This window comes from Pezoporus occidentalis, unplaced genomic scaffold (assembly GCF_034315485.1).
Source record: "Pezoporus occidentalis ecotype Australia unplaced genomic scaffold, CSIRO_AGI_Poc_V1 ctg6, whole genome shotgun sequence".
NCBI lineage: Eukaryota > Metazoa > Chordata > Aves > Psittaciformes > Psittacidae > Pezoporus > Pezoporus occidentalis.
The window spans coordinates 9,224,332-9,245,113 of NW_026915943.1; the positions used below are offsets into that span (position 1 = coordinate 9,224,332).

General features: G+C 46.8%; 1 protein-coding gene across 1 annotated transcript; it reads right to left on the reverse strand.

The window, feature by feature from the left end:
• Window positions 1-1,721: 1,721 nt before the first annotated feature.
• Window positions 1,722-8,575, reverse strand: VSTM5 (V-set and transmembrane domain containing 5). The gene is made up of 4 exons (XM_062639325.1): window positions 8,111-8,575; window positions 4,661-4,990; window positions 4,421-4,561; window positions 1,722-2,896 (listed from the first exon to the last, which is right to left on the reverse strand). Exons 1-4 carry the CDS (start codon window positions 8,193-8,195, stop codon window positions 2,853-2,855), a joined length of 600 nt encoding a protein of 199 aa, XP_062495309.1. The 5' UTR covers window positions 8,196-8,575; the 3' UTR covers window positions 1,722-2,852.
• Between the last annotated feature and the right edge of the window lie 12,207 nt (window positions 8,576-20,782).

The window sequence follows — 20,782 nt, forward strand, 5'->3', positions numbered from 1 at the left end:
TTGTCAGGGTTTCCAGGCCTAGATGAAAAATGAATAAAGAATTATTAGGGGCACTTGGAGAGTCTGTCTTTTAGTACACAGGGATTCCAAGTTTCAGAATGGAAAATGGACTGATTAGGCTTCTAACAGAGTCCTGTAATGCTTGGTAGTGCATCTTCAAACATGAAATGAAGACATTAGTGGATGATTAAGACCTTTGAAATTGATTGCCAAAGCAATCTTGTGAATTTTGACATCTCTTTAATTAACGTTTAAAAACAAAATGCCTTAATCCCTTTGATCATTTGGAATGCTCTAAATATTAAGTTTGCTGCTGTTCTGCATGTTACAAGTGAAGTAAGAATAGCTATTAGTTTCTAAACTTCCATTTTAACAGCTCGCCATAAGACTTTCAATACTTCAGGTACCTCCAGTGTAGCAAGAAACTGCTGCAGCCAGCTTAGCCTTGTGGTCTGTATATTAAATATTACTGAGATTAATAATGCCTACGGACAAACATCAGTTTCAGAAAATGGGAGTATTTTATAAGTGATCCTACCTACATAGTAAGCCTGCTAAGTTCTGGGTAAAATGTGTGGGTGAGGAATTGTCTATAGGCAAGCAGTACACAGGCTAACTGTACCGTATGTCCTCACTGAATATTACTTAAATGCCTGTTGTTCATCTAGGATATTACTACCTAAAATTGAGGTTGGCACCAGTGTCAGTAGCCAAGGATGGGCACCAGAAGTTGTATCTTTAGCTAAGCTGGGAGAGGGAGAGCAGCAGTGCTAGCGGGAAACCTCTCACTGCTCTTACAGTGCATCTTCAATTGAAGATTTTTATATGGTCATTTCCTACTTTGATCCCAGCTTTCAAATTTTGGAGTTTGAAAGTGATCTCTCCAATTCCAGCCATGCATTCAAATGGTCATTCATGTCTGTATACGTTTCCTGACTTTGCCTTTGGCAATTACACTATTCAAGTCAGCATTAGCAGACAGTAATGGTGTTATATGTAAGCTGTACTTGACATGCTTTCTAAATAAGTGTAGCAGAGCACCTGCTATATCCTCACCTTAATGAATAACTTCATATTCAAGTGCTAACAGTGATTTAAAAAAGTCTAGATAAACAGAAAAAATACTAATGTTTTCCATATGCTATATGGATACCTCACAAGTAGTTCAAGCTTAGTGATTGAAACAGACGTAGTTGCAACTTCTTTTGTGTTGTCAAAGCTTAGTTCAAAGATACAGAAGATCAGGAGCACATACTTAAAGTGAGGAATTAGAGCAAGCTGCTACTTTGTCAAGCTGTGCTGTAGCAAGGATTTTTATTTCTGTTCTTTGATTTCCCACCTTTTGTGACCTGCTCTCAAACAGGAAGGATGCAGGAAGCAGCAACCAGCTGAATCTGGTACCTGAATTTATGAGTCGGTGGGAGGCCCTTTGTACTGCAAAAGACTGGTTAATCCAGGGATGACCTTTTCAAGGTACTGTGTACAGGCTGCTTTGGAAAAAGCCTGTTTGGTGCCTCCCTCCATCATTATGCACTTGGTGAGAAATTCTCTGGCTTTCCATATCTGACCCTTAGTACCTCTGCATTATAGTCCCTGCCTAGAGGGGAAGCTCTGTCAGCCTGCCCTGTGAAAGGTTTGCAGACAAGTGAGCTGAAGCATAAGAGGCAGTAGCAGCAGTTTGGCTCAAGAAGCCATTGGCAATCAGACTAGTCCGCGGTCTCTTATGTTTTTGAGGTTTATTTCACACTGCAAAATAGTTCTCATTACAAAAGCAAACCAGGATAATTTGGAGCTCGGTCAGGTCAGTGCTTTCTCGCTCACAAAACCAAACGTTATTCCAGCCAGCAGATCTGCAGGTGGAGAATATAAGTGCAATATGCAGATTCAAGAAGACATTAGTTCAATCACTTCATGTTTTCTTACAACGTAGGAAAGCAAAGGCAGCTTCTCAACAAGAGCAACTTCAGAACTCTATTTGTAAATAGCAAATCTCTAAGTAATGCTGTATCATTTTTTCTTCCCAGATAGAGTATTTGACAGTAGGTTTGCAAAGGACTTGACATCTTTCGCAATGAAACTGTTTTGTGTTTTGCCACACCTCGTGTGTGATGTCTCAGTATTTCATCTGACACCTCTAATCACTATAGGCAGTGTCCTCTTCAGTGCCTGTGTGTGGCTGCTTGTTTAACAACCTCCTATAGTCGTGTCATGAAACGTGCGTTAATATCCTGGAGCAGTGCAAACACTGGGAAACGTAAGTGGGGAACTTTGACCAGCTCGGCGTTGTTTCAAAGGCAGTTTTGTCTCATGAAGGGTTGGAGTTTGTGTTCATTCAGGAAATTCCATATGCCCCAAACTAGCAGCAGAGGCTCAATAAACAGGATTCAGTCCTTGCAATTAGTTTTTTAATATGATACTGTAATTAGACGTTAAATTTATTATGTTGAGGGATGCTAATGGCTGCTCTGTCTGTAATAGGAGACTTGCTGTAGCCAAAATACAGGAGTCTTTCAAGACCATGATCATTTCCTTTCTGGGTTGCTCTTGGAGGCTTACTTGGTTGGTTTAAGAGTGGTAGAGGCTGTAGATTTTATTAATGAGCCACAAAAATGTGTTCGTGCTCAGCATGAAAGCATACTCTTCCTTCCTTTGACCTTGGTTAGCAGAGCTGAAAACCTAACAGGTCAAAACAGCTCCATCAGACACTGCTGGTTTAAAGTCTAATGAGTTTGCAAGTCAGGATGTTTCTACAGCAGCCACAAGCATGTTACCTTTAAGGTTTCTTCTCCCTTTCTTTGCCAGTGCTTTTTCCTGAGGTAGAATTGTTATTTTTGCTATGAGACAGTCCTTGGCTAACACTCAATGGTTTCCAATTCAATCTCTTCAGTTGTACTTGCTGCAAAGAAAAGGGTATTATTATTATTGATTGGCAAATGCATTGGAAGGCCAGCGTTCCAAAATTAACAACGCTGTGTTAATAGCTGAGACATTTTGAACTTTTTAATATTAGCTCAAGCTTACTCATCTGCAATTAGGTTTTAAATATACCATTTCAAAGCATTTAAGTGCACGAAGAGTCCCTCACAATCTTGAAGTGACACTGGTTTCTTCTGATACAAGACTAAAGGCACTATGAAAAGTCCTTATACCTCTCTTCATGACTTCTGAAAGGAGGGCTCTGATAAGGTGAAACTGAGGCAGACGATGGATCCCTGCTTCAGATCGTGTTCTGGGAGATGACAGAGCAAGTCGCCAGAGCTGTGGCTTTCCTGAACTCTGCCAGATAACTGTGTTTGATTGGGCTCTGTAGGAAGATTGGCTTTAGCTGGAGGAAGAGGCTTTACCCAAACAAGAGCTGGTGTATTCTGGCACGACAGCAAAATTTTCAGTAGCTACAGAAGCGTGTGTGCACTGTGAACACAGCAGCAGCCCTTACATCTGTGCATGAGCAGCAGAAAGGAAGAGGCAGCTCGAGTCGAATTCATCTCTTCTCGTACCAGGCTTTGAAGAGTTGACACAAAGTCATGAGGCTTAAGTCTCTTGAGTATCTGCATTGGTCTTATAAAATACTGATGTTTAGGCTGCTTGTTGTAACCTAACAGCACTTACAGAAGAAATACAGACCTTTTACCTATAGGGCAAGAAACCACTAATGGATCTGCACTTATAAAGAAGGGAGATGAATGCCTGAAATGTTTTGAAGTGGTAAAAGAAACCCCCTGTCCCAAAGATGTGCCCAAAGCTTGAGCCCAGGCCGGTAGCTTGGCACCTGGTCTTGCTGCCTGGGCCAAATATCTCTGCTTGTGGCTTGGAAATGTCTTCCTAATATGTGAATCTTCCTTTCTGTGCAACCCTGGAGTTCCCTTGATCTGCTTTTTATGATGGGTGTCTTTAGTGCGCGTTAAGAGTCTGGGTTTGATGTTAGTCAGTGTTCACTGGAGTCCACAACTGGACCAAATATGAGGACAGATGAAAGGGGTGGTTTGAGAGGAGAGGGATGGGTGCAGCCTCCATGAAGTGAGGTGAGGCCACTCTGAATGGCTTAGGAGATACCCTTCAGTGCAGACCCTGAGAGCACTACTGATGCTCTTGACTTTGTCTTCTCTCCTCTGATGGGGGGTTATTGCAGCTCTGGCCTTTTCTCCCTAGATTTTGCAGTTAGCAATGTTGGGAAGTGTTTTATAGTTTCTGATGTAAAACTTATAAGGTAGGTATCCAGTGGATTGTTCTGCAACTAAATACCTATTATTCAGTCACTTCAGCTAGCAAAGAATTGAGCAGGGTAACTGAGCTGAGCCCTTCCAGGCTTGTTTCTCAGTGTCCCTGCTTAGCACCTTTATGGCTCAAATCACAAGTGAACTTTAGGGTCAAAATTCAGACTTCAAAGCCCTATACCTTGACTGCATTCTTAGAGAGATACCTGTTAGTTTGTGTGTCATCTTCTTCTGAAATAGATGCAGGGATTTATTACACAGCCACATGAAGCAGACCAAAATGGCAGATACAGCAGCAAGAAATGCAAAGAGAACTGCTACAAAATGTAAATCTTCATAGATAATCTCTGCAGGGAGGAGAGAAAAAAGTCATATTATTAAACTGATTACGAGCAGATTCATGTTTAAACACTGGGTAAAGCCAAGAACTCCCATCTAGTTTGTACCGTAAACGTTGACGATGATGGTGCCGTAGGTGTTGGTTCCATGCTCCTCTGTTACAGTGATAAAATAGTAGCCAGCATCTCTCATGCCCACATTCAGGAGCTGTATAGAGCCGTTTTCAAAAGTGGTCACTCTGTCCTTGTAGGCTGTGGATATGTTGACATAATTCCCACTTTTCCACTCAACGATTTTGGTGGTGCCCCAGGTTGACACGTGCTTCCACTCAATGGTGGCAACACCTCTGCAAGAGTATTCAACTGAGAGGAGGATGTTCTGTGCTACTGTTGCATTGATGTTGGGTTGTGGGACAACTAACGATACCCCTCCAGGAGCTGAAAGAGAAAAGAGGGTGATGGGTGTGGAGATGATGCTGCACCAACCGTCCAGTGCAGGATGGGGCCTACCTATCTTGGTGACTGTTTTAAGAGAGGATGGATTATAGAATCATAGAACAGTTAGGGTTGGAAAGGACCTTTAGATCATCAAGTTCCAACACCCCTGCCAGGGGCAGGGACACCTCACACTAAACCATTCCACCCAAGGCCTCGTCCAACCTGGCCTTGAACACTGCCAGGGATGGAGCATTCACAGCCTCCCTGGGCAACCCATTCCAGTGCCTCACCACCATAACAGGAAACAATTTCCTCCTTATATCCAGTCTAAACTTCCCCTGTTTAAGTTTTAACCCGTTACCCCTTGTCCTGTCACTACAGTCCCTATTGAAGAGTCCCTCCCCGGCATCCCTATAGGCCCCCTTCAGATACTGGAAGGCTGCTCTGAGGTCTCCGCGCAGCCTTCTCTTCTCCAGGCTGAACAGCCCCAACCTTTACATATCTCCTTTCTGCTGATCATAAAAGGAAGAGACACACTTAAATTAAAGACTACAGATTTTAATCAGTGATAATAATGAGAAACTTTTCCATTATATAGGACAGGTAATTGCATGTATTCCAGTGTTTGGATACCCAAGCAGAGACAGTTTGGAAGAATCTTCTGGGGTAAGGGAACATAACATTGAAAATTGAGCAATGCTTTTGTATTTATCAGTAACTGGCTTTCCTTTAAAATCCTGCATTTAAGTGTGTTTAATCACCAGCTTTCATAAAGGCAGCCAGTTACATGCCATTGCAGATGAACCACATGAAATCAAAGGTACGCATTTCATGTGAAGTCAGGGGCTTTATGTTCCGGATGATTTCCAGACAGAAATTCACTTGAAAGAATATTTAAGTCTCCTCTAGTTCCTACTGATGTGATTCTGGAACCTTTCATAACACTGTGAGACTCAACTGGCCATCTAGATTAATGCGTAACTGCAATAACTTCGGCTTGTGTGGGGGTATTTCTCCATGAAACTCAGTATCAACACCAAATGTTTGAGTTCCAATTGGCACTAATATATATATATGTATTTAAATAAATAGTGGCTTGTTTGAGACACTTGGCTAGAGACTGAAATCCTGTTATCTACACGCAGAAATCAAACCAGACAGAAGGCGAATAAATCACAGAGCAAGCCTCAGTGCTGAATGCCTTTTCCTGGGTTGTCTTGGAGCAGCTCACTCGCTCTCCTCTTGTGCTGTGGGGACTGCCTGATGGCAAGAGCAGAACGGGGAAAGTAATGCAAATGTCTGGGACCCAGTGGAGAGGGAGGATGAGACCCTCAGCTGTGCTGAAGGGACCCCTGGGGATGGTTCTGGAGGTTCTGCAGAGTCTTCAGGGAAAACAATGGTTAAAAAAAAAGCAATGAAAGAAGAATCTCAAATGGGAATAAATTGTCTTTAAAAATCTTACCCCAAAATAAGCCATCCCCCTCTCTGCCCCCACCATGGCCAAAACCCCAAAGCAACCACAAGTGGGGAGAGATGGATGCATGAACTAGAAGCTAACTTCACTCTTTTTGGGATCTGTAGCAGAATTCAGAAACTCTACTGGTCGAGGTGAGGCAGGGAAGGTGGAGAAGCCAGTTTGATTTCCAGGTCCTCACCAATAGGACCAGCCTAAAGCTATAGCCACTCTTATTTTTGTAACTGGGGACTTAGGCTCTTTCCAAGATAACACCCCTGGGATTTGCCCTTCATGGACATCTTGTGTGCATGCTGCCAAGGCCTCTTGCAGGGACATGATGCTTTCCAGGAAGCCCAGGGCATCCTCAGCTAAGCTGCAGCTCAGCCTGTGTGCAGGAGAGACTCACCAGAGCCCTGACAAAGGGCTTGTGTCAGCCGCAGAAACAGAACAGATGGGAACTTCTGGTAATCACTGCAAACTGTTCCAATTGTTTTCTGCTCCATGTGTTTGTTTGGAGGCCTTTTGCACTGTTTCTGACCAGCCAGGAGCTGAGTGTCTCATCACAGTGGCTCTTTTATGTTTTGATAAAGGCATGGATTTGTTCTGGATAGGTGATTGCAAGGTAAAGGCAAAAAAAAAGACACAAATAGAAATCCTTCCATCCCTGTCCAGCGCACGAAGCCAAACAAGGCAGTGCAATATCTAACCATGCAAAAATGGTTTTAATACACAGTCTGCCCAGATCACCTGAACCGGTCTGATCCAAACCGAGCTGCGCAGCCTGGAGAGCAAACATCCCCCCGGCAGCGCCCTGGCTTGCACAACCAGCCCTTTCTCAGCCGGTAAAACACGCACCCAGGAGAAGCGGTGAGTTTGGAGTCGCTGCACACTGCTCCTGCCCTCCAGAGCATCGGCCTGGCCCAGAGCCGGAGCAGGAAGAGCGGAAAAAGTGGGAAGAGTGGGAAGCGCTGCTCCGTGTGCCTGCCGGGAGCGGGTGGGGAGGGCCGGCCCCTTTGTGCAGGAGCCCGTGCATTGGGGGACAGCGCTAAAACCGAGCTCTGCTCCTCCACCTTTTGGTGTCCTGCTTCTGTGTCACCTTGCTGATGAAGAGGACGCGGTGTCAAACCAGACCCACCGGTGGCACTGCCCACCCTGGTCCTCCCACGGACCTCGCTGGGAGCTGCCCCGGCCACGCTCGGCCCGCGGGGGTGCAGGGTTGAAACCCACTTCCCTGCCGCCTTTCCAGAGCCAACCGAAGCCCTTCGGGCTGGTCAATCGGGACGCGCTGCCTCCTCCATTCCTTATCCCCTCCGCTCTTGGAAAAGCGGGGAAGGGTGGCGGCTGCTCGGGATCTCGCCCCGCTTCCCGGCTCCGGACTGGCACCGCTTCCTCCGAGCGGGACGAGCCTTCCCCGACCACTTCCAGCATGAGGAAAGCAGCGCTGCCAGCCTGACACCCGTACCTCGTCCCCATCCCCTTTCCCAGCAGATATTCCCAGGCACTCCCGGTCGGGTTAGGAAGAGCCCCCTCTTGGCTCTGCACCGCCCGCGCCAGCGCTGAGGCCGAGCCGACGGTAGTGCGGAGAGGAGGAGGAAGAGGAGGAGGAGGGAAGAGCCGGAGGGGGGAGGGAAGCGGAGGGGAGAAGGGACGAGGCGGACACTTACTCTGCAGAGCCCACCCGGCCGCCAGGCAGAGGGTGACGGTCCCCACGACGATGCCCCGTCCCCGGCAGCCCTGGAGCGGTCTCATCAGACAGAAGCCGGTGCCCCAAGGGTTGCATTTAAGCGGCTGGGCCGGCCAGAGCGGCCCGACCCCGGGGGCTGCCCGCCCCAGGCCTCTTCCTCGTTCCTCTCCCTCCTCTTCCTCCTGCTCCTGCTCCCGGCTCCCCCCCCGGCTCCTGCCGCACCGGCTCGGGCTCTCCCACGCCTCACACCCCGCGATCCTCCGATACGGATTGAAGATGCAATTGGCTGAGGAAGGGAAAGCGCTGCCCGGCCGCCTGCCATCGCCCAGCCAGGAAATGAGCGGTGATGGGCGGCCGCGGGGGACGAGCCCAGCGCTGGGGCACTCTGCCGAGGATGCCCTTTTGTGTGTGACTGCCAAGGAAACACGCACCCGCGAGGGAAATGTCCCTTCAGGGTGTTAGAAATTACTTCATTGCCCCGGGGAGACTGGTGATGCTGCGGGCAAGGCGGCGGCTCTGGGCAGCAGCTCTGTGGCTTCAGGGGCCATCCCTCATGGAAACGAGCCTGGTCCTCATCCCACCATACCCAGCACAAGCACTGGGTGCTCCTCTCTCCCTTCAATCGTCTTCCGGAGAAGGTGCCCAGAAAGGCCTGTCCTGATTTCAGGAAGGCACAGGACAGCATGAGTGAGGGGGAAATGTGATTAGAAAACATGTGAGTGCCCCGATCCTGAGCATCCATCCTCAGAATCCATCCTCGCTCAGGGGCGAATGCTGTTGCCCAGAAGCCATATGAACCCCAGGAGAGCCACCCCCCTGACTGGGAGAGAGCTACACACCGGGGTAGGCAGGCGATTTCCCATGTTCTCTGTTGCCTTGGTGCAGAAGCCAGGTGGGTATGAACCCCAGGAGAGCCAGGTTTCCCTCTGTGCTGCCTGTCTGTGAGGATGATGGGGGGGTCCCACTGGGGAGAGAGCCCTACACACCAGAAGAGAGGTAGCCCATCATGTGCAGCCAGGTCAAAGCCTCTGCTTGACATTAGAGTTTCTTATGTTCTTAGAGGGGACTTCTAGGCCGTGGGTCAGGCCTTGGAAAGAGAGGGTGAGGTCTGCTTGTACTCCAGGGGCCATCTTTTATTAGGATGCAATAAAATCTCCAGCTTCTCTGACATATGGTGCATCTCTTGAAGCTTCAGCAACGGGAATCAGAGGCAGAGACAGCAGGAGAGCCTGCAGAGGCCACCTATGAAATGCTTCCCCTCCACTCCATCTATCTGAGCTGCTCCTGTGCTTTGCCAAATCCCTTCTGCTGTATCAGGCCAACACTGTGCCTGGGTGTCCCTTAGAATCATAGAAGAGTTAGGGTTGGAAAGGACCTTAAGATCATCTAATTCCAATCCCCCTGCCATGGGCAGGGACACCTCATTGTAAACCATATCACCCAAGGCTCTGTCCAACCTGGTCTTGAACACTGCCAGGGATGGAGCATTCACAGCTTCCCTGGGCAACCCATTCCAGTGCCTCGCAGTAAAGAACTTCTTTCTTATATCCAAACTGAACTTCCCCTGTTTAAGTTTTAACCCGTTACCCCTTGTTCTGTCACTACAGCCCCTAATGAAGAGTCCCTCCCCAGCATCCCTATAGCCCCCCTTCAGATACTGGAAGGCTGCTATGAGGTCTCCATGCAGCCTTCTCTTCTCCAGGCTCAACAGCCCCAACTTTCTCAGCCTGTCTTCATACAGGAGGTGCTGCCTGTCTGGTGTTCCAACAGTTCCATGTCCTTTTTATGTTGAGGACACCAGAACTGCACACAATACTCCAGGTGAGGTCTCACAAGAGCAGAGTAGAGGGGCAGGATTCTGACCTGCTGGTCACGCTCCTTTTGATGCAGCCCAGGATACGGTTGGCTTTCTGGGCTGGGCACACACTGAAGCCGGCTCATGTTCATTTTCTCATCAACCAGCACCCCCAAGTCCTTCTCCGCAGGGCTGCTCTGAATCTCTTCTCTAAAGAGAACATTCTTAAGAATGTTCTTAAGAAAAAGTAGTGGGGCCCTTTCCCTGGGAGAGATCTCCACTGGGAAAGTTTCTTCCTGATCCCATCACTTCATGGCAGTTTTATTCCTCAAAGCATTAAAGGTGTTACTGTGCTGTGACTTTATGTTATTTCCCTTTTAAATTTCCGTTAACTTCTATTAGGATCATTTTTGAGCTCTTGGCCCAGTGATCTGTTTTGGCAGCACAACATAGGGGGTATATGTTCTCATAAAATGAATAGAGCTTTGAGTGATTTCAAATACATCACACTGGTTGCACTGATTTAATCCACTCTATTGGAAAGACAGAAGTTTGCTATGAAATTGAAATCCAAGTCTGGAGCTCTTCACAAATACTGACTGTTTTGGCTTTGCAGTATAGGTCAAATGATCAGTCCTGGAATAAGAAATGCGTGTTTGTTTTCAGCATCAATAATTAACAGGAAAGAACTTTCAGATTCCTTCTCTTTAAAGGGAAGATTGTAAAATGTCCAGAGGATTGTTTTATTTTATAGGTACACTGCACCTCAAGAGATAGTGACACAAATGACAGAATTCCCAGTATTAGGAAAGCATTTAATCAGAGCTTTATTAACCCTATTTATCTGAGAGGAGCTGGTTCCTCTCTCCCTGACAGCCCAACGCAAGCAAAGCTTTCTCCTCTTGTGCTGCAAACATCCCTCTAAAAGGGAGGATGTGTCTCTGGAGCAGGAACACTCTGGGGTATGAAATGGACATCACTGGGTGAGTGCTTTGGGCTGGGTGAAAGCCCCTTGGCAGGCAGTGGAGCAGCAGAGGGGATTTTAGGGGCAGGCTCCTTGCTATCAGCCTGCAGAGGAGCGTGGCTGTGGTGAGCAGCACCAAAGGGGCCAGTGTTGAGGACCATGGGGTGCAGCCCCACCAACATGTGGCTGCAGAGTGGATCACTTTACACACAGTACTGATGATAGCTGTATTATTGACTAGCAGCTAGTCCACTCAAATCTAACCATGATGTTTGGCCCCTCTGTGTACCCCCAGCACTTGCCTGCCTTCCAGCACCCCGCATGCAGTGGGGGATGAGCTTCCGCAGGTGTCTCCTGCTGTTGAGATGGGGTTTGAAGAGGATGCTGCTGATGGTGGATCCTAAGCTGTGGCACTTGCTGTGAGGCTTTAGCAGCACAGTTGTTTCTGCCAGGTGGGAGCAAAGGGGCTCTTCTGCAGGGATGCTGATGTGGAAGCTAACTCGGGGTAACTTAACAGGAAAGCCAGACTGGAGTGTTAACCCTGAGGTTCCTTACCTTGGTGTATTTGTGATGTATGTTCCTAACAAAGCTTGTTATTGAAATCCTGTCTGACCACATTCAGATGAAGCCAATGATAACACAGCTCAGGGTTACAGACATTTCATCCATTACTGCTGCTTCCTGGTTTTAGTTTTCTCTCCTTGTCAAACAGCAGCTCTAGGAAACAAGAGTTTATCAAGCAATGTAGTGCAGGCTGTACAGAATCAGTTTTTCCTCGCTTAATTACAAAGTGTCCTTAGAGTAGCAGACTCTGGGAACGATTTACAAGCTTTGTAAAAGATTCAGTTCACCATCTTTACACTGCTATAGACATCTGCAGGTTTTTATTGCTGCCTTCTCAGTATATTAAGTTTCCCTTCCCCTTCCCTTTGCTTATTTCTATTATTTTGTTTTCTTTCTCTCCCTTCTCTTTGCTGCCCGAGAGGCTCTCAAGTTTGTCTGGAAGGCTTGATTTCTCTTCGTGGTGTCATTAATAATGGAACAAAACCACATTAACAATTGCAACAACAGCCAGATAGGAGCCAGAAAGCTCCTTTTGCTCTCTAATATGCTGCATGAGTACTCTGAGATGCTTTGCACAGAGGGCTTGCTTTTTTTCCCCCTTGCCCTTTTCCTTTGATGTCTTTTTGGACTCAGCAAGATTCTTGACCTTGTCTTTCGTTGAAGAAGAGATGAAAAACACCAGAGTTAAAAATTCACAGAGATTCCAGACCTGCAATAGACCTTTAAAGGTAATTTCATCCTGTGAGAAACCATGGGAGTCTGTTCAGCAAAGGAACGTTAACAGGGACTGGAGGTACTTGCATCTGCAGGCTCAGAGGGCTGTGGGGGCTGCTTACCACAACCTTGAGATGCTTCTGGTTGATGCAGTGAGCTGGCAAACAGCTGGCAGAGAGCAGGAGAGGGCTGCGGGCAACTGAAATGTGCACAGGGACTGAAGAAAACAGGTAACATCCTGCTGGACCTTGCTCTTTCACATGAGGTTGGTGGTCCAGGCTTACCTTATGTGGTCTTCTGGAAGTGAAAAGAGCATTCACTTGGAGGCTTCAGTATAAAAACATTCCTTCCATCCAAGTCTTTTGCAGCACCTGAAATAGAACCTGGCCAAGCCCGCGCTTCGTCAGTGGTTTCTTTTTGCCCTTTATTTCTTTTTGTCAGAGGCACAGTGCAAAAATCCCTTCTCTTATTCCAAATCAATCAATCTGAGGAGAGTAAGAAGAGAGACCATAGCTTGTCTGGGTCTGTCAGCATTCCTATCTAGACTGCCTGAGTCTGGTTTTGGTCTGTGGGTTTGGGGGTTAGGATGAAGTGATGATGCAGAAATGTGTATCTGAAGATGCAGAGATGCTCAGTAGAAGGGAGACATTTGGGAACACCTTTTACCAAGTACTGAGTGTCTTGTGGGTGAATGCAATCACCTGGCTGTCCCCACTCAGTGTCAGAAATGACACAGGCTTTTGCTACATGGCATTAAAACTCTTCCAAGATGTTTCATCCTCCTTCTGTATTTACAGAGGGTGCAATACCCCTGTTTTCGTCCAACGGAAAAGAAAGCACAAAGTTGTTTCTTTCTAGAGAACTTGTGGCAAAGCAGAGCAAAAGAATTCCTTGTGTTTTTAAGTCTCTGAGTTGGTCTTTATCCCTTCCAGGTGGAGCGACAAGATCACAGAGCACAGTGACAGTGGCTGCAGGCTTGCACTGTGGTAGCAGGACACTTCATATGGCCATTGCAAGTCATTGAGCTCTTGATTAGTATTTGTCTCGCTCTGTCTTCCTCCCTTTTTGTCCAGTTCATCATACTCAATGCACCTGCCTGCAGATGATGCCCTTGGACTATGTGTTGCAGCAAAAACACAGCAAAATAATAACACACTTCTGATTAAATCAAACGATTTGTGTTCCAGTCGCACCAGGACCCATGAGGTTTATAACCCTTCACCTCACATCAATGTCCAAAGTTATTGTCTAGAAAAGGGCTTGGTTAGTGTTACACCATACAAAGAAAATATAAGAGCTTTTATCACATGTAAGGATCATCTGACAGCTTTCCAAGGTACACTAATCCTGCTTTGCTGACCCACGGTACATTTCACTGTTGATCATAGCAGTGTGAATAATTTCAATTTGCATAATTCAGCAGTCGACACATCTATCCACCCTGTGCAGAATGAAAACGATCTCAGAAAGGGGCAAATACAAAGGGACCCTGGTGTCTTCCCTTTTTTCCCACGAGTTTCGGTTCTATCCTCTCCATTACCACAATTGCACAAGCTTTTGCCATCTCAAATGTCGGGATGCCCCAGACACTGCATCCTGTCTCCCTTCTCCAGTGCAGTCACTGTCCTAAGATGGAGGAGTAGTGGTATGTTAGTGATATTTAAGGTGAGAGCTTAAATAGAATTAAACATGAGTAATAATTAAGCAAAGCAATAATTACACATGATTAAGCTGGTCTAGCTGAAATGGACCATTTAAATATCTACACTTTAGTCTCAACAGCTCTTTTTATGTGGATCACCTGCGCAGCTCTCTGTTTCATTTGGTGTAAATTTGGTACAAATAACTTAACTCTGGCCTGCCCTGTCAGCACAGCCGTGTCCTCACATGGTCTACCTGAGCTGCTGAATCCAGAACCCTCTTTTGCTACCATGGATTTAGGCTTACCCTGGGTTGCAGAAGTGCTGAGCAGGGGCTGCCCACAGGGTCTCTTCCCAGAGCCAGGCTGGGTGCTCCTTGCTGCGGGCAGCATCACTGCCCCTATTGGATCTCATGTATGGACACGGTGCCTGCAGGGGAGCTGGAATACACAGCACTGAAGTAAATCAAGTCGAGCCCATTCAGCCCTGCGGAATGACTGCTGAGGCATGTCAGGGGTGTTGCCTTTCAAGTAACAACCGTGTTTGAGCAATGGTGGAGTAATTATGGTGTCTCCCATGGAAACGACTACGGGTAACTCAGGGCACTCACAGCTCAGACCCTTGTGCGTGAACCATGGATGGTTTCCACCTGGAGCAACACAGACGCCACAACATTAACTGCAGCCTTGGCCCCACTCCCCACCTTCCCCTTTGTGTGCAAAGGACTTAGGAAGAGCTCCAAACATATCAGAGGTGGAAACCTCATCTATTTTTGCCTGCAACTTGCAGTAGTGCAGTGGGGGTAAGTGGCTGGTGGAGGAGGTCCTTCGTCACCGCTGCTGACAGAAGACCTCCCAACAACCTTAACAGAAGCATGATGACCCGAGACAGGCTGTGGGTGCCTTGCCAGGACCAAAGACCACTTTGGGAGGTGTATATCGGACTGACAGGTGACAGACAATAGCTCTTGGTGACAGTCTGCATCTCCTGGTGAGGACATTCCTGGTGATACAGGGAGAGCCCCATGCAGGTCCCATGGAGAGGTGTGCTCCGAAAGGGAAGCGCTGTTTGTGTTACCCGGGGCTGCACTTAGGTGGTGCTAGAGAGTAAGTATCTGAAACCTCTGCAGCTCGGGTGTCTGAACGGGGGGACTTGGGTTACATTTGTCCCTAGAACGTCTTGTGAAGAATGGCGATTGGGCGGACTCAACGCTGCGCAATAAAGCACATCTTACAGGACATGCCAAGCCTGCGACGTGTGAGCAAAAGGAATCTTAAATTGTCTTAGCATTTTTGCACTTTCTCAAAACTCGATTGGAAGAACAGGAGACGCTCCAGTTTTATCCAGGGACAAGCTCCTTGCCTGACATTCCTGCCAGAGAGGTATTTAGAGCGATGCAGTCCAAATAATGATCTGCTTAAAACAGAGGAAAACTTCCACTTTCACTGTAGCATTCTCAGTGATGAAGGATTCACCTCAGTCCTTGGCAAATTGTGCTGACCTTTAATGGACCTTACACTCAAAATGCTGAGCCTCATTTGTAGCCTGAGTTTGTCTAGTTTTAACTTTAACTTAAACCACAACACTGCTGGATACTGTCATAAGCCCAGCCTGTGAGAGAAAGGAGACATTACCCCAACAGCAGGAACATGCTCAGGGCATGATTCATCTCATCTAAATTTCAACTCTATAATGCATAACATCACTCTGGGCTTCCTTTCAGGACAGCACAGCCAACAGTTGTTTTTAGTCTGTGATTCACCTGCTCTGTCTATAGAGATCTGTGTTAGATTGTCCATTAGCCCGTAATGAAGTGCATCTCATTTGACCAGCTGAGCACACGCTGTGGACTGCTCCTCATTTCTACCCAGGCACTGATAAGTGCAGTTCAATAGCGTGATGACAAAAATCAGCCTCAGTAGAGATTCAGATACTGGTTGATAATTTCCTGCTTGCAATTACATTTCAGGACCTGTCAGTAAGCCAGCTGTTAATACACCTAATGCACATACATTGGTTCTGTATGGCTCTTGTTTCTTAATCAGATTCCTGTCTGATACATCTCAGATCTCCACAGGAGATGAAGTCTAAAAATGTCAAGGAAAACCAAGACGATGGAAGCTTCAGGGTATCTCAGTGACCCTGCCAGCCCAGGAGACAGTAAAGTGCTGCCCAGATGCTGGTGTTTGCTGCTTTAAGTTTGTTACTGCGAATATTTCATCCTCTCACTTCAGTCCCAGGTCCAGGGCCATTGACTGTCCACTGCAGGAATGCCAGTGCATTCCTTGAATCTTCAAAAGCAAAACTCAGGTGCTATTCTGGAGATGGCTCACTCCAGATCACTCCAGAGGACTGAGTTTGGACTAGATTTAGCTCAGCTGGACTTCTGCTATAATGGACAATTTTCTGCCACACAGACCACGGTATGGCAATAAAAAAAAGGCTAAGTTTTTATGGTAACTTAAAAATGAAAATTGCTTGTTATTACCAATGACTGAGGTGAAAACATATCTGAAAGGAGCCCCAGTCCAGCCTGCCAAAGGGATGCTGCTGCTGAAGGTGTTTATCCTCTAGATCATACTGTGAGAGTGTCATTGTATTCCTTCAGGGTCACAAAGTCACACAGTGGCTGAGGTGGAAAGGCATTTCTGGAAACTGTTCAGTCCAAACTCCTGCTCACAACAGGGTCAGTAAAAGTAGGTTGCTCTGACCTGTGTCCAGCTGGCTTTGAATACCTCTAAGGATGGCAACTGCACAACCTCTGGATGACCTGTTTCAGTGCATGACCACACTTACAGTGAAAAGGACTTTTCTTATGGATTATCCTGTGTTTCAGTTTCTGCCCATCACTTCTTGTCCTCTCACTGGGTACCATTGAGAAGAGTCAGGGTTTGTCTTCCCCCCACCTTTCAGGTTCCAACCCTAACCACTCTATGACTGATAAGATCCACCTGAGCCTTTTCTTCTTCAGGCTGGACAGTCCCAGCTCCCTCAGACTCTCACTATATGACAGATGCTCCAAACCCTTAATAATCTTTGTGGTTCTTCACTGGACTCTTTCTAACCAAGGCTAAGCAGTTGGTAAGGGTCACCTCCCTCACTCTGCTGGCCATGTTCTGCCTGTTGCAGCCCAGGAGGCTGCTGGTGTTATTTCTCACAGGGACACATTACTGGCTCAGCCTCCAGCTTTCAGCCTCCTTTGCTGAGCTTCATGAGGCTCCTGTCAGCCCATTTTCCCAGCCTATCCAGGTTCCTGTGGATGGCAGCACATCCATCCACTATCAGACACTTCTTGTTTTGTATTATCTACAAACTCACTGAGTGTGTTGTGCCCCAACACCGAAGCCATTAGTGAAGATGTGAAACACTAGCGGTCAAACCCTGGGGTGCACTACTAGTGGTCGGCATCCACCTGGACCTTGGGCTGTGCATCACATCCCCCTGAGCCTGCAGTTCAGTCCCTTTTCAGTCCATTTCACTGTCCACTTGCACTTCATCAGTTTGCTATGAGGATTTTGTTAGGGGCAGTGTCAAAAGCCTTGTAAAGTAAAGGCAAACAACCTCCACCTGGACAGTGCTGTGAATTAAACTGACCAGGAAAACTGCCCTTCAGCTATGAGCAGAAGTTCTCAACTCACGCAAAAAGAGTGTTATGTATAATAAAGCATTCTTCCAAAGATCTCAAAGTCCTTCCTGGAGTCAACTAAGATGTCCCTCTTTGAGGTAATGGGAAAAGGAAGCATGAGTGCATCAGATGAGTTGCCTAAGGTAGATTTGCAGAGTCTAACTTGTGCAGCATGGGTCAGGTACGATAGCTGGTGGAGAGAAACTGAGGAAGGGAGGAGGAAAATGGACATCTCTGCCAAGGCAGATCATATATAACATCAAGAGACCTGCCAAAGATTAAACAAACCAACAAACACAAAACCAAAACAATCAAAACCCACAAAACAACCATTTGGCCAAAGAACTGAAACCAAACACCGTCTGTTCTTGAGGTTTGATGGTGAAGACAGATATTTCCCAGCAAACTTAAGGAAAAGTCTAGCTATACCTCATTTGTGATGTTCATGCTTTTGTGTCTGATAATGGAAGCGTTACTCCAGTTCACTTTATTATCCTTCTTTGGATTATTACGGTCAACTCAAACTCCAGCCACAGAAATGATCCTGGCCCCTAGCTGCAGTGCCATGCAGCAGCCTTCCCACCCCTGGAGTGGATGGATTGCCTTAAAGATTTAAGGATCAGCAAAGCAAGCTGGCTTTTTTCCTGGATTTGCAAATGTCCTGCTCTGAGGGATTAATGCCATTCAATTATTCCCTTGCAATAGGAGCACAAAAGTCAGTGGAAAGTTATCAGAAGACAAAAGGCTCTGCTAACTGGGCTGATGCATTCTCCAGCAGAGGTGGTAGTAAAGTCTGAGAACTGCAAGGGAAGATTGGTGTGCAGCATGTGGGGTAAAGCCAGAGAACATGGAACTTGCATGGAAACAATGAAAGGATCATCCTGGCCCCATGCAGCCCATAGCTCATGTGGAAATATTTCCTGACAGTGCTAGAAATGTCTGGCAAACCTGCAAGTGTTTCTTTGCTTTCCTGCTGGTCTCCAGGTGTTATTCCAGTGAGGACACACTTAGGAAATCCTAAAAATGAGCATAAGTGGAAAGGGAAGAGACGCAGATTTCTCTTCAAGTTATTAGGTTCCTATTGTTTCTCATCTGTGTAAAGCAGGCACCCAAAGATGCTGAGAACTCGCTGCAAACCAAATGCTTCCCAAATTGCAGGCTTTTCTTTTGTTTGTAATTACACATGACAGATAGGGTGTTATTAACCTCAAAAATGCCAGAAACAGGTAGCAGCTGTCTCGGCTGAGAAAAAGCTAATGACAACTGGAACTGTACAGAGGCATTGCCATGGATACATGCAAGGGGCAAAGGAGGTAAATCCACAAGTATGGAGGTAAACTGGGGCCCTCCAGTGAATGAATTCTTTATGAAGAGGGGGCAAGGAAAAGAAAGGAATACTGAACTAGAAGCAGTAACCTGTAACAGGAATGATTTTGTGGGAGCTGTGTCATTCTCCCCCATGCTGGCAACACCTCAAGGACTTTGGGTGTGCTGGACTGGAACAACGAGGCATTTTGTCATTAAGTATAGGCTAGAATTGCTTTTATATTTATTTTACTTGCGGCTAATTGCTTTCAAAACTTTGCCTGACCTTGATGAATGTTTTCTTTTTAAGCGTGCTGGGGGATGTTCTGAGGAGGGAGTCATATAAGGATGGAAAATGGTAAACGTTCAGGAGAGTTACAGTAATTGTGTCTTTGCCATTTTCATCTCTCCAAGCAAAGCAGAACGTGTGTTAGTGGCATGAAATGCAGAGAAGCTTTGTAAGGGCAAGTGTCTCTGCTGAGTATGCCAGATACCCATTGGAACACTAAAACTTTCCTATTTGAAGTCACAGGCAATTTTCTGTGGTGATACTTGGTGGTGACACGATGGTGGTGGTGACGCTTTTTAGCAGGGTCCTACCCCAGAGCTCTGTCTTAGGAAGGTGTGGATCTATTGCCTGCCAGGCCAAGTGTGTGAGCATGGAAGGGTTTTAATGTCAAACTTTGGGAGTCTTCAGGGAAACAGCATGGTGTTGTGGGGTAAAGTTGTCTTCAGATGTTATTTGCTTTTCAGAGCTGCTGGGTGGGATGGTCAGCGAGTGGAAGGGTCAATGAGTGGGATGGTCAATGAGTGGGATGGTCAATGAGTGGGATGCTGACCTTGACATGAGGACATCGGAGTTTCACTCTCATCTGGGCCATGCAGCACGTCTGTGCTCTTGTGCAAGTGCAGTATGTCAGCTTTAGTCTGGTCCTCACAGAGGGCCCTCCAGGGCCTCAAACTAGGTCATCTCTAAATCTTGCAGGGGCGTATGCTTTTGGTGCTAGAGTAATGACAGCTTTTGTGTCTCCCTTAGTTAAGCACGACCTCACATGCTCCCACTGAAATCACTGGGGTGTGAAAGGCTTGAGTGGGTGACTGCCCAGGGCCACAGTTAATGGTAATGCTTTTAATTTTCAAAACATTTTTCTTCCCTTTTCTAGACACGTTATAATTAGCATTTCATAACAGGCTCTACAGATACAGGAAAGAATTTCTGGTCTCGGCTTAGCAAAGCATATCAACAGGACTGCTGTGCATAGGAAGTTAAGTGTGCCCAGGCGTTTATTAACACTAGGGCAAAGCATAAAGTTGTGTGATGTTTTCCTGATGAGGATCAGAATGTCCACTTTGCTGAGGATGGGTACTTTAAAGAAGGTGGATGATCCCTTTGGGTAGCAGAGTCATCAAAGCCATATCTAGAGCTTAGGGCTGCCTTGGTACAGTTCAGAGTGACAATGTGGCTCCTCGCTGAGCTTGCTGTGGCCATGCATGGTGGCACCAGCGGAGTTTCCCACCTTGTGCATACACAGTAGGTGTTCAGCACGTGCTGGAAACAATTCACCAAGCAGCAGATTGTTTTCAGTCTCAGCAGCTCAGTTGGCTGTCAGGGTTGCTCTGCTGTGGGGTATTTTGAAGATGTCAGCAATTATCCTCCCTCCAACAGTGCCAGCTATTTCCATGCACAGCAACTTCCACAACCACTTTGTAAAGGTTTTGTGGCGAGGGGCTGCCCAGAGCACAGTTCCTGCTGTTTGGGTAGATTGTAACTGACCCCTGGTGAGCCAATGTTTAAAACAGCAGCCACTCATGAGCCATCACTGCATACGGGAGCACCTCCCGTATGAAGACAGGCTGAGAAAGTTGGGGCTGTTCAGCCTGGAGAAGAGAAGGCTGCGTGGAGACCTCATAGCAGCCTTCCAGTGTCTAAAGGGCAGCCTATAGGGATGCTGGGCAGGGACTCTTCATTAGGGACTGTAGTGACAGGACAAGGGGTAATGGGTTAAAACTTAAACAGGGGAAGTTTAGATTGGATATAAGGAAGA

Bases quoted from the DNA above. Each gene is read 5' to 3' on its own strand.
- VSTM5 (XM_062639325.1), bottom strand. From the start codon at position 8,195: ATGAGACCGCTCCAGGGCTGCCGGGGACGGGGCATCGTCGTGGGGACC. The intron at 4,562-4,660 runs GTACAAACTAGA...TCCTCCCTGCAG, and splicing joins CATCATCGTCAACGTTTACG to AGATTATCTATGAAGATTTA. The intron at 2,897-4,420 runs GTATCTCTCTAA...TTTTCTTTGCAG, and splicing joins GATGACACACAAACTAACAG to CAAGTACAACTGAAGAGATT.